We start from the raw sequence: 13,558 nt of genomic DNA, 5'->3' as shown, positions 1-13,558 counted from the left end.
ATTTTTCTTTTAGTTAAGACAGGGTTTCGCCATGTTGGTCAGGCTGGTCTTGAACCCCTGACCTCTAGTGATCCACCTGCTTTGGCCTCCCAAAGTGCTGGGATTACAGTCATGAGCGACTGCGCCCAGCGTGGAGGCTGAATTTAGAACAGGTCCACTGCAAGGATGGTGCTGAGCTTTATCAAAAGGTGGCGCTGCGGCGCAAGGGGTCTAGAGTAACTGGCAGGCAGAATCGGAGGCATCCTGGGCCCTTTGGGGACAAGAATTTATTCTGGGATATGGAGGAGACAGTCTGATGGAGGAGGCCTAGTTCCATTTTGGGTGGGCCGCGGGGGGTAGGGGGTGGCTGATTTAGCCACTCATTCATTCATTCATTCATTCCTCAGCAAATATTTTGAAAACCTGTTGCATGCCACATGCTGTGTTGAGCGTACAGTGATGTGCAAGGCAATGGTTTGGCCCTTCACAGAGTTGGCATTGAGGTGAGGGAGGTGTTCTCACCAATATTCCTTCCAGAAAAATCCCCAGGGACCTGACAATAAAAGGGTCACACACAAGATGGCACAGATCACCTCTTGACGTGGGGAGGTCAGGCTTTAGAGATGTTTATTTCATTATCAGGGGATTTGAAGGGACATATCAGGGAATCCAAAGCACCAGTGCAGAATCCCACAGCTCAGGGAACCTGGGCCAAAGAGGCTTTTTGATAGAGGGAAGTAGTAGGAAGGGGCAGCTGAGAATGAGGATGAGGAAGGACTAGGCAGCGTGTGACTGTGGTCTACAACAGACACGGACCTCAAAACTAGTGTTCCACGGGAAAGCAACCAGGCACAGAAGATCACATATCACGCCTCTAATCCCAGCACTTTGGGAGACTGAGGCAGACGGATCGCCTGAGCCTAGGAGCTCAGGACCAGCCTGGCCAACACGTCTCTACTAAAAATACAAGAAAATTAACCAGGCGTGGTGTCACATGCCTGTAATCCCAGCTACTTGGGAGGCTGACGCAGGAGAATTGCTTGAACCTGGAAGGCAAAGGTTGCAGTGAACCAAAATCGCGCCACTCCATTGCAGCCTGGGAGACAGAGTAAGGCTTCGTTTCTGTTTAAAGGAAATATTCGGGGGGGGGGGGATGCGGTGGCTTACGCCTGTAATCCTAACACTCTGGGAGGCTGAGGTGGGCAGATCACTTGAGGTCGGGAGTTCAAGACCAGCCTGACCAACATGGTGAAACCCTGTCTTTAAAAAAAAAAAAAGGAAATATTCAGAATCGATGAGTCCATAGGGACAGAAACCAGATTGGCTGGGACTGAGATGAAAGGGAGAATGAGGAATGGGGAGTGACAGCTTGAGAGGTTTGGGTCTTGTCGGGGAGTTAATGAAAACATTTGGAACTAGGAGGATCACCTGAGGTCAGGTGTTCAAGACGACCTAAAAATACAAAGTTTATCCAGGTGTGGTGGTGGATGCCTGTGATCCCAGCTTCTTGGGAGACTGAGGCAGGGGAATTGCTTGAACCCAGGGGGCGGTGATTGCAGTGAGCCGAGATTGCACCACTGCCTTCCAGCCTGGGCAATAGATGGAGACTCCATCTCAAAAAAAAAAAAAAAAAAAAAAAATATATATATATATATATATATATAAAATTTTGTATATTATAATTTTCAATAGTCTCACTCCTCTACTCACTTGCAATGTGACCTCAGACAACTGGTGCCATGGAGGGGAAGGAAGCTGGCTTGCAGCAGGTCTCTCAGAAACAGGAAGTTGTAGGGGGGAGTCAGAAGTTTTGTGGGGGAGGCCGGGCGCGGTGGCTCAAGCCTGTAATCCCAGCACTTTGGGAGGCCGAGGCGGGTGGATCACGAGGTCAAGAGATCGAGACCATCCTGGTCAACACGGTGAAACCCCGTCTCTACTAAAAATACAAAAAATTAGCTGGGCATGGTGGCGCATGCCTGTGGTCCCAGCTACTCAGGAGGCTGAGGCAGGAGAATTGCCTGAACCCAGGAGGCGGAGGTTGCGGTGAGCCGAGATCGCGCCATTGCACTCCAGCCTGGGTAACAAGAGCGAAACTCCGCCCCAAAAAAAAAAAAAATAAAAAATTAAAAAAAAAAAAAAAGAAGTTTTGGGGGAATTGTCATTGTCTACAGAGGTGGGGACACTGGATGACCCTGGAACCTCTTGACCCCCTCTCCTCAGCCCCTTCAGCGGGGCAGGAAGCGGATCTGGTACGCTGGGGGTACTCTGCCCACACCATTCTCCTGGGGTGTCAGGTCGATGTCTTCGGGAGCCATGGAGCTGGCCACGGAGAAGTTCTGGAGGATGGTGGTGAAGAAGAGGAACAATTCGGAGCGGGCGATGCCTTCACCAAGACAAATGCGCTTCCCTGTGGGCACAGAAGGTCACCAGCTGGGCACAGGGCGAGTGCACATTCCTTGCCCTGCGATGTCTCTAAGCACAGACAACCTATGTCCATTGCAACAGATCTGCATGAAAGACGACTTTAACCTACAATTCAGGTGGAGTTTCAGAGGCTGCTCTGAAACCGGGTGCACACCTTTGAGTGGATGTACCATGTTCATTTCTCTCTCTCTCTCTGTGTGTGTGTCTTTTGTGAGACAGTCTCTCTCTGTCACCCAGGCTGGAGTACAATGGCACAATCTTGGCTCACTGCAACCTCCGCCTCCTGGGGGATTCAAACAATTCTCCTGCCTCAGCTTCCTAAGTAGCTGGGATTACAGGAAGTTGTCACCAAGCCTGGCTAATTTTTCTATTTTTAGTAGAGATGGGGTTTCACCATGTTGACCAGGCTGGTCTTGAATTCCTGACCTCAGGTGATCCACCTGCCTTGGCCTCTCAAAGTGCTAGGATTACAGGCGTGAGCCACCACGCCTGGCACCACGTTCATTTTTCTAGGAGAGAGTTTGTAGCTTCTGTTAATGTTCCAAAGGGTTTGGTGACCCCCACACAGAGTATAATGGCCCACTTCTGGTTGGTTGTGTGTGTGTTCCTCTACATGTATGTGAGCATATTTATGACATTTTTAGTGTTCTTCGCTTCTCATATGGGGAGAATGGTGCCTCCCTCAAAGGGCTCTGGTGAGATTAAAGGAGAGATTTGTAAAAACTCTTAGAATAGCACTTGGCTTGTGCTAAGGAGCCTTAAGGTTTGGTTATCGCCTTGTGTTTGTTTCTGGGAGTATGTGAGGGGTATGTTTCTGGCCATGTGTCTGTGTGTGTCTCTCTCTGGCCTGTCTTCTGGTCTCAGCCTGAGATCCACAGGCTTCAAGATCTCAGCGGGGAAAACTGTGAATGGGACCCACGCAATGAGAAGGGAGGGTCTATGGCTTCCACTGATTCTCAGAGGTGCAAGGAACCCCCAGTAGGTTCTAAACCACACGCTCAAAGTTAAATGAGAACAAAGGGAGCTGGAAAAACGTGAGACAGAGACAAAGAGAGCCTTTCTGTTTACTTCAGTATTTCTTAGTATGCAAATCAGCGTTTCTTTTTGAGTTTTTTTTTTTTTTTGAGATGGAGTTTCACTCATGTTACCCAGGCTGGAGTGCAATGGCGCAATCTCGGCTCACCGCAACCTCCGCCTCCTGGGTTCAGGCAATTCTCCTGCCTCAGCCTCCTGAGTAGCTGGGATTACAGGCACGCACCACCATGCCCAGCTAATTTTTTGTATTTTTAGTAGAGACGGGGTTTCACCATGTTGACCAGGATGGTCTCGATCTCTTGACCTCGTGATCCACCCGCCTCGGCCTCCCAAAGTGCTGGGATTACAGGCTTGAGCCACCGCGCCCGGCCAGCAAATCAGCGTTTCTTAATACGCAAACCTTGGAAAGGCCATGTCAAGGGCGAGTTTTCAGGCATTCCCGACACCTGTCAAGTTGTTGGACAAGTGTGTCTACCTGAAGGTGTCTGGAAAAGGGTCCACAACCCTTTGGCACATCCAGAAGGTGGGCGACATGAGCTTAGAAACAGGCGGGCCTCTGGGCGGGTTCTTCTGTCACTATTTGTGTGACCTTTTTCCACAACGGCCTGATGCTTATCTCCCTCCTGTCATGCCCTCTCTGGGGCTATCTGTTTGGACACCTTTTGGGATTTCTTTGGCTGCAATACCCTTTTGGCTTGGCTTACAGATTTCTTTCTGCCCCTGGCAACCCTGCCCCTGGCTTTGTCTCCGTCTGTACCTGGCAGACAGAGTTTCTCTCCTTTTCTTCTCCTTTTTTTGGCTTTCTTCCATTTGCTTAACTTCCTGTCTCTGTTTGAATCTGATCCCTCCCCAATCTTTCCGGCTCCTTTCTTTTCATCTCCTTCTAAAGACACCTTATTTGTCTTATTCATTCTTTGTTCCTTTCTTCTTATGTCACTCTCTCTTTTTCCTATCTCTTATTCTGTTTCTCTCGTTCTTTCTCCCCCCCCTTCCTTGTCCTCCTCTCCCTCCTCTCATCCCCCCGCTTCTCCTTATGTGTCTCTGTGTGTCTCTCTCTCTTCCTCTCCCCATATTGTCTCATGTTCACCCACTTCTCTCTTTCTGCCACTGTCTCCTCATCTCTGTCTCTCAGTGTGCTCCTTCTTTGTCCCTAACTCGGTTTCTCAGTCTCATTATCTTTGTTACTTATCCGTCTCTGTCCTTATTTCCCTACATCTCTGCCTCTCTTAAAGCTTAGGATAGCAAAATTAAAAGAAGACATTGACGCTCAAGCCACCACCCCATGTGTTCCCAACTCTCACTGAAGATAAAATGGGGCTGGGCGTGGCGGCTCACACCTGTAATCCCAGCACTTTGGGAGGCCAAGGTGGGTGGAACATGAGGTCAGGAGTTCAAGACCAGCCTGGCCAAGATGGTGAAACCCTGTCTCTACTAAAACTACAAAAGTTAGCTGGGTGTGGTGGCAGGCACCTGTGATCTCAGCTACTTGGGAGGCTGAGGCAGGAGAATTGCTTGAGCCAGGGAGGCAGAGGTTACAGTGAGCTGAGATCACGCCACTGCACTCCAGCCTGGCAGCCTGGGTGACAGAGCAAGACTCCATCTCAAAAACAAAAAAAGAAAGAAAAGGAAAAGAAAATGGGGAAGGAGGCCACTGTACAGCACAAAACCAGGGGCTGGGCCAGGGCCCAGGATCACTGAAGCCACTGATGAAACTCAAGTCTGGGGGGTTGTTTCTGGGGCCTTTCATGGAAGGTGCATGTTAAATTAAATTTGTCCTAAAGCGGCCTCCCTACATAACAAACTGGAACCTAACTCAATATGTAAACAAACTGCAATGTAACTTGAGAATATATTCTTATAGCAAGTAACCTTGGCCAAGGTTACAGAGCAGCCACACTTCAGCCAATCACAGGCTGTGAGCTGCCCAGACACGCTCAGATAAGGCAAACACAGGGCTGTAACCAATCAGGCTGTTTCAGTATGTCACTTCCTTTGTGGGTAAACACTGCCTGACCATGTTGCTGGTGGAGCTCTCTGAACATTTACGGGCTCAGCGTGCTGCCCAATTCATGAATTGTTTCTTTGCTCAAATAAACTCAGCTAAGTTTCATTTGTTGAAAGTTTTTCTCTTAACCAGCCAAAGAGTGGAGAACGGTAACTGGGGCAAGTCAAAGCATGTCAAGACCTTCTCCACCTTCCCAGTGCTAGAGCATAAATCCAAACTCCTCCCGCAGCCTTCAAGGTTCTGCCCAGCTGAGCCCTTTATCTTATTTCCTTCTGTAATCTATACCCGAGGCTCACTGGACGTCCTGTGGCTTCTCAACTGTACCATCCTGTTTCCACCTTTGCCCTTTGCCCTTGCTGTTTCCTTTGCCTGGAACACTCCTTACAGTGGTTGATTGACATTCACCCATGAACATCTCAGCTTGGAAGCTAGTTCCTCTGGGAAGCTTTTTCTTACTGACCCGCCACAAGATTAGCTAGTATTTCCTCTTTTGTGCTCCCAGGCTCCCTTTAGAGCACTTATCACAATTATGTGTAATGATAATAATTGCCCTTGTGAGCATGCTGTTTGTGTTGGGCAGTGCTAAGCATGTTGTAGGCATTCGTTCATTTCATGAGATGATCATTGTATTTTTTTTTTATGAATGCCCATCTTCCCTGCTAGACTGTAAATTTCCTGGAGCAGGAACCGTGTCTCTGTGTGATTTGTTTGATGCATTATCTTCAGCCCCCAGTAGAGCACTGGGCTTAGGGGAGTGCTCAACAATTTTTTTTTTAAAGAAAATTGTTGAGAAACATTAAGTTTACCGTGCCCCATGGCTCCTTTATGAAAGTTACTTTTCGTTTGTAATTAGTGGTAGGCGGGTAACAGCTGCCTATCTGGTATGTTCCTGAGTTATGTGTATACGTAGAATACCTGTGTATTAATAAGAATCACTTGTCAAAGAGCAAATAAATGCGTGGATGAATCTCTGCTCAGCACCTTCGGTCTGGAGAGCTGTCAGCCCCACAGGCTCTCAGGCTGTTGGTCCCCAGATAGATCCATTCTCCTGTGCTGTCTGGGTGTCTGCCTCTCAATACCTTCAGCCTGCCTGGGCGGGGGGGTCTCCCGACTGAGCTGGTTCTCGGTAGAAAGTGAATTCACCGAGGTTTAGCAATGTTACAATATTTGCCCAAAGTCCTGCTTGCCAAGATGTGCCTTTGGGAATGTAATCTCCTTTCTAAAGCCCCCTTCCAGGGTTGTAGTGAAGATGGAATGGGATGAGGCAGGTGAAGCAATTGTAATATATTAAGTGCTCAATAAATAAGGAACAATCATTGTTTTTCTCAAGTTGAGGATAGGACTTGCCCCCTGGTGTCTGGGAAAGAAACTGTGGGTCCCACTTACCTAAGGAGAAGGGAATAAAAGCTTCATTCTTCTTCAGTGCCCCATTGGCATCCAGAAAGTGGTCAGGATTGAAGGTGTCTGGTTTTTCAAAGTAGTGTGGGTCGTGGAGAGCAGTGCTCAGGATGGGAAATACTTCCGTGCCCTGAGGGAGCGTCACAAGATCAAAAGATATTCCCATTCCCTGCCCAACCTCCACACACACACACCACAAAAAAAAAAGAAAAAAAAAAAAAACAGAAACAAAGGGACTCAATTGAGAAACCAACAAAAGGTCGAGTTTGGGGATTAAGAGAATCCAGAATGCCGACACAGGAGAGATGTGGGGGTCCAGCCAGTCTTACCTTGGGGATGGTGTACCCTCGGAAGGTCGTGTGTTGGGTGACCACGTGGGGCAAACCGATGGGGAGAAGGTCGGCAATTCTCTGAATCTCATGGATGACTGCGTCTGTGTATGGCATTTTGGCTCGGTCATCCAATGCTGGAGGGCGATGTGGGCCAATCACCTGTTCAATCTCCTTGTAGACTCTCTCTGTGCAGAAAAGAAGACAAATGAACCCCATTTTAAAGAGATATTTCAGGCTGGGCATAATGGCTCATGCCTGTAATCCAAGCACTTTGGGAGGCCGAGGAGAGCAGATTGCTTGAGGTCAGAAGTTTGAGACCGGCCTGGTCAACATGGTGAAACCCCAACTCTACTAAAAATACCAAAATGCAGCCAGGTGTGGTGGGGCACGCCTATGGTCCTAGCTACTCAGGAGGCTGAGGCAGGAGAATCGCTTGCACCCAGGAGGTGGAGGTTGCCGTGAGCCAAGATTGTGCCACTGCACTTCAGTCTGGGTGACAGAGCAAGACTCTGTCTTAAAAAAAAAGAAAGAAAAATTTAAAAAAAGAAAGAGAGACATCACAGCAGGGACACTACTTTCTACTGACCAATGAAAAACCTATAGTAAAGGGTTAGATCCTTGATACCCCTGAAAGTAATCAGCATGGAGTGAAGGAAGGAGAGAAGAAGCAATGAGAATTCTCATGGCTTGAAATCTAATGATATTATGGATCCATTTCACACATGCACAGGTACACACACACGCATGCACACACACACATGCATGCACACACACATGCACACACGCACATGCATGCACACATACATCACAATTTTACATGGAATTTCAGATCGAGAACTCCAGGCTACGAACCTCTCAAAACTCCCTAAGATGAGTAGAAAATGAATAAATATTTACTGTGTGTATATTTTAGGTGAGGCACTATACATGGTCCTCAGGAATATAACAGTGTAATAGAATAATAAATGAATCCATGAACAACTGGATAGATAAATACATCAATCAGTCAATCAATAGATCAATTCATGGGTGGAAAGACTGATGAATAAATGAACAAACCAATAAATGGATGTATATATTTACTTATCAATTAATAGATGGATTGATTAATTAATCACTAATGAATGGTTCATAGACAAGGAAATCAATGAACCCAATTAATGAATAATCACATGAATGGCTAGATTTATGGAACAACAGGTGAATAAGTAAATTCGTGAAGTATGAATAAATAAAGGAATAAATGAATGGCTGGATTGAATGATAAATCAGAGTTGAACAAATGAGTGAATTATTGTAATAAATGAAGGAATGCATGGATGGATTACGGGGGAATTGAAATACTGACTGATGGAAGGATAAGGGTAAAATCTAGTTCATAGAAGGATGGAGGAATGCATGAATGAGTCAATCAATGACAAATAGTCCATCTATTTGTCAGTGTTTCAAAGGATCAACTTGTGGATCAAGTAATCCAAATAAATGAATGACAGTATATGCCCTTGGATGAATTATAAACGAAAGAATCAGTGAGTATACAGGTGAATTAATGAATTAGAATGAATTCTTTAGAATGAATTGATGAAAAGATACGCGGATGAATGAATCAATTTTTAAGTGATGGCACAGAAAGTCAAATATCGCATGTTCTCATTCATATGTGAGTGCTACAAAATGTGTACACATGAACGTAGAGAGAGGAATGATAGAGAGTGGAGACTCAGAGAGCGAAGGAGCAGAAGGGGGGTTGAATGATGAGAAATGACTTAATGGGTACAATGTATGTTGTACAGGTGATAAATATCCTAACAGCCCTAACTTGACCACTATGAAACCTATGCATGTAACAAAACTGCGTATGTACCTCCTAAATGCGTACAATTTAAACAATCTTAGAACAGAAATTCCTTAAGTGATGGAAGAAATCAGTGGGAGAATGCATGGACAGATTTTTCATGCATCCATGCATCCACCAACAGAGCTGGCTTGGTTCGGGGCTAGTCCAAAGCCTGCAGTGCTCCCGGAATAGGAAGCCAGCATCCCCCTCTCATCCAGGTGGTACCCATAGCCCCATTTCTATAGCTCAGAATGGGGTCAGAAGATGCCCTTGATTGGCTGTTCCTGGCCCACCTGCGACATGAGGGTATTTGAGCATGAACAGGAAGCCGTAGCGGAGAGTGGTACTGGTGGTCTCGGTGCCAGCAAAGAAGAGCGAGAGCGTGTTGAGGATGAGATTCTGGTGGTTGAATTCACTATGTGGGTTGGATTTCTCCTGCGTCCACAGTAGGGAGGGAAGGGGAGGGTCAGGAGAGGCTGTGGCCTTGCTGTACACACGCCAGTCTCCCTGGCTGCCCTCCATCTGCCTAAAGGTCTCTGACACTGTCTGGCCCAGTTTGATTTTTTCTGTCGTCTACACGTCCAGCCGCATGCCTCTGTCTCCACTTGCTCAGCCTCTCTTGACTCTGCCTGGCTCTGTTTCTAGCTCTCTCCACATCTCTTTGATGTGCTTCTCTCTCTTTGGCTCCCAGTCTCTTTCTGCCTCTGTGAGTCTTTTCTCCTGTTGCTGTGTTTTAGTCTCTTGCCCTGAATTCCTTCCTCAGCCTGTCTTCTCTCTCTCTCTCCGCCTTCCTTCTCTCTCCATCTTAGTTTCTCCTCCCTACTTTCTCTTTTCTTACACCTCATCTTTCTTTCCTTCTGTGTCCCCTCTGTTCCCTTTCCCTATTCTCCACTCCATAGTCTTTCTTCTTCCCTCTCCCTCTTCCTCTTCTCTGCCCCTTTCCTTTCTGTGTTCTCACCTCTCCATCTTGCCCTCCCTCCCCTTTCCTCCCCTCCCTTTTCCCTCTCCCAGACCCCACCTTTTCCATGTGGAGCAGGAAGGCATCGATGAGGTCCTGGGGGGAGCTGGGGTCCAGGGCTTCACGGTGCTTCTCCACACTGTGGCCAATGAAAGCACTGATTTCCTGCAGGTTTTTATAGATTTGCCTGTGTGTCCCAGGAAAGTATTTCAAGAAATCAGAGAAGAGCTCGAACAGCTGCAAGAAAGAAGGGACGGGAGGTTTGCCTAGGGCTGAGCTAGCAGGTCACAGGGAGAGGGCCCCTCCTGGACCCCAATATCTCTGTAGGAGCCCCCCCTTCCCCGCTCGCCTCTGTCTGATCCCCCTCATTCACCAACTCTGTCGCCTTCGATCTGTTACACTCACATGTACCTCTTTGCAGCTTCCTCCCTCATCTTCTGTCTTTCTTTTGGCCTCCCATCTCCCTGCCCCTCTCCTCTCTGTCTCTCTTTCTGTGCCACTCACTGTCTACCTCAGTCCGTTTGTCTTCTCCCTCTTCCCTCCTCTCCTCATCCCCCTTGCTGTGTCAGACATTGAGAAAATGATTTTCACACAGGATAAGCCTGCTGACACTTTAGGACTATGTATGTTGGAGTATATCTCTTTTACTTCGATGGAGAATGAAATGCCTAATTTACTGTAAATAATTGCAAAAATGCAAACACATATAGTGAGATGTAAAATTCCTTCTTAATCTCTCCTTCTAGAGAAAACCATTGTTAACTGTCTGGTGGGTCTCCTTCCAGACTTCTCTCTGTGGTTCTCAGTGGGAGGAGAACATTAGAATTATTGGTCAGGCTTGTTACAAGTACTCACCTTGGGCCCCATCCCAGACTTTCCAGATCAGATCATCCGGAAAGTAGGGTCCTGAAAATCCGTATCTGTGGCAATCCCACATACACCCCTGCTTAAGAATGTCAGCCTGGCTGACATGGTGAAAATCCGTATCTGTGGCAATCCCACATATACCCCTGCTTAAGAACTGTGACTATGTCTGTTCTTAGACCAGCCTGGCTGACATGGTGAAACCTCATCTCTACTGAAAATACAAAAAAATTAGCTGGGTGTGGTGGCGCTCGCCTGTAATCCCAGCTACTTGGGAGGCTGAGGCATAAGAATCGCTTGAACCTGGGAGGCAGAGGTTGCACTGAGCCGAGATAGTGCCACTGCACTCCAGCCCAGGTGACAGAGCAAGATACTGTCTCAAAAAAAAAAAAAAAAAAGACAGAGAAGCAAGGATACAGAAGAACCAGGAGCAGGCTGGGCACAGTGGCTCACGCCTGTAATCCCAGCACTTTGGGAGGCTGAGGCGGGCAGATCACTTGAGGTTAGGAGTTCAAGACCAGCCTGGCCAACATGGCCACACCCCCTCTCTACTAAAAATACAAAAATTAGCCGAGCGGGTGTGGTGGCACAAGCCTGCAGTCCCAGCTACTGAGGAGGCTGAGGCAGGTGAATCGCTTGAACCCAGGAGGCGGAGGTTGCAGTGACCGGAGCTGGCAACGCTGCACTCCAGCCTGGATGAGAGAGAGACTCCATCTCAAACAAAACAAAACAAAACGACATCCCGGAGCAGACTAGAGACCAAGCCCAATGCCTGGTGCATTCTCTGTCTCTCTCCCTCTGCCTTTCACACTCATTCTCATCAGCTCTGTCTCTCAGGATCCCTTTATCTCTGCCCTTCTTTGTCTTGTTTTGCTCAGCTTCCTTCTCTCAGTCTCTGACTCCATGTCTGCCTCCCTATCATGCCCATTCCCTCCATCCCTGTCTCACCATCTCCCCTCCCTCCAGGTCTCCATGTCCCCGCCTCTCCATGTGGCCTCTGCCTGTCTTCCAGCTGTAAGCTGCATTTCTGGGCCCCCTTTTATTGCATGCCCTGGATGTTCACCTTGCCCCCACTCTCCCTCTCCCTCTCTCTGACCTGGCTGAATAAAGAGCTGACAAGTGAAAAGGACTGGTAGAACAAGTGCAGCAGTTTCAGGAACTCTTTGTCTTGGTAGTCAAAGCGTTTTCCAAAGACGATGGAGCAGATGATGTTGGCGGTGATGGAATGGAAGAAGAAGATGGGGTCCACAAGGGCTCCTAGGAAGCAGCAGCAGGTCAAGGACACAGACTGAAGGGCCCGGGGAACATCTGGCTGTCACCTGTCTCTGTGTGACTGTCTGACATCACTCAGTAATGATAAACATGAGAATAACCATAACAGCTAAGACTCACAAGCATGCATATGTACCAGCACTTATAATTTCACTGAACTCACTACAACATTGTGAAGCAGCTGCAATTCGATTACTAGCTCTGTTTTATAGATAGGCAGACAGAGAGGCTGAGTAATTTGGCCAAGGTTGCACAGCTACTCATTACTGAGGCCAGGATTTAGACCCAGGCAACTGAGCTATAGGGTCCATGCAGCTGGTTCTCACTCCGCACCTCCTCTCAGGCCCCACCTCTGCCTCTATGAGCAAATGCAGTTAAGTCGCAGGGGTAGGGGCTGGGTAGAGTAGGTGTTCAATCAATCGCTTATACAAATTAAAAAGCCCTACCAGGCACAGTGGCTCACACCTGTAATCCCAGCACTTTGGGAGGCGGAGGTGGGTGGATTGCCCGAGATCAGGAGTTTGAGACCAGCCTGGCCAACATGGTGAACCGTCTCTAGTAAAAATTAGGCGGGCGTGGTGGTGGGAGCCTGTAATCCCAGCTACTTGGGAGGCTGAGGCAGGAGGGTTGCTTGAACCCAAGAGGCGGAGGTTGTAGTGAGCCGAGATGGCGCCACTGCACTCCAGCCTGGGTAACTGAGTGAAACTCCGTCTCAGACAAAAAAAAAAAAAAGTCCCTAATGGGCACAGTGGCTCATGCTTCTAATCTCAGCACATTGGGAGCTTGAGGCAAAAGGATCAGGAATTCAAGGCCAGCGTTGGCAACATAAGGAGACCTTGTCTCTACAAAAAAATTTAAAATGCAGCCAGACATGGTGTCACATGCCTGTAGTCCCAGCTGAAGGCGTCCAGAAGGCTGAAATGGGAGGATCACTTGGGCCCAGGAGTTTGCAGTGAGCTATGATGGTGCTGCTGCATGCCAGCCTGGGCAGTAGAGGCCCCGTCTCTAATTTAAAACAAATGAAAAAAAACCTTTTCCTACCCCTAGCTATTCTTCTCTCTTTGTCTCTTCTCTCCACATCTAGGGTTCTCCAGTCTTCTGGGAATTGTTCGGCAATTGTTAATTGATACCTGTGTACACCAGGCTCAGCCGTGGCCCTGGCTGGAGGGAGGGTGGTCTGTGGGCGCCCAAGAACATCAGGCTGGTGCAGCCTCTGCCTCTGGGTCTCACTTGCCTGCCTTCTCTCATTCCTCTGCAGAACTTTTCCTGAGCCTTCCCTGTCTCTCTAATTTTCTCCCCCTCAATTTCTCTTTGCCTTTGTTTCTTTCTCTCTCTCTGGTTTCTCTCTCTCTCTCTCCCCCCCCCCGTGTGTGTGTGTGTGTGTGTATTTCTCTCTTTTCTTTTCTCCTTCCTTCCTTCCTTCCTTCCTTCCTTCCTTCCTTCCTTCCTTCCTT

The 13,558-nt window shown here is 48.0% G+C and overlaps 1 protein-coding gene across 1 annotated transcript in view; it reads right to left on the bottom strand.

Annotated features, from left to right (window-relative positions):
* Positions 1-2,124: 2,124 nt before the first annotated feature.
* LOC116530595 (cytochrome P450 2B6) overlaps positions 2,125-13,558 on the bottom strand; it is a 16,666-nt gene continuing 5,232 nt past the window's right edge. The window contains exons 4-9 of the mRNA XM_032248703.1: positions 11,929-12,089; positions 10,029-10,205; positions 9,304-9,445; positions 7,171-7,358; positions 6,830-6,971; positions 2,125-2,386 (exon numbers count right to left, since the gene is read on the bottom strand). Of these exons, the coding sequence (XP_032104594.1) occupies positions 2,205-2,386; positions 6,830-6,971; positions 7,171-7,358; positions 9,304-9,445; positions 10,029-10,205; positions 11,929-12,089 (992 nt within the window). The 3' untranslated portion in view covers positions 2,125-2,204. The remainder of the gene's footprint in view (positions 2,387-6,829; positions 6,972-7,170; positions 7,359-9,303; positions 9,446-10,028; positions 10,206-11,928; positions 12,090-13,558) is intronic.

Source organism: Sapajus apella, unplaced genomic scaffold, assembly GCF_009761245.1.
Source record: "Sapajus apella isolate SASKATOON/1434 unplaced genomic scaffold, GSC_monkey_1.0 scaffold68, whole genome shotgun sequence".
Classification (NCBI taxonomy): Eukaryota; Metazoa; Chordata; class Mammalia; order Primates; family Cebidae; genus Sapajus; species Sapajus apella.
This window is presented reverse-complemented; position numbering and strand designations above follow the sequence as displayed.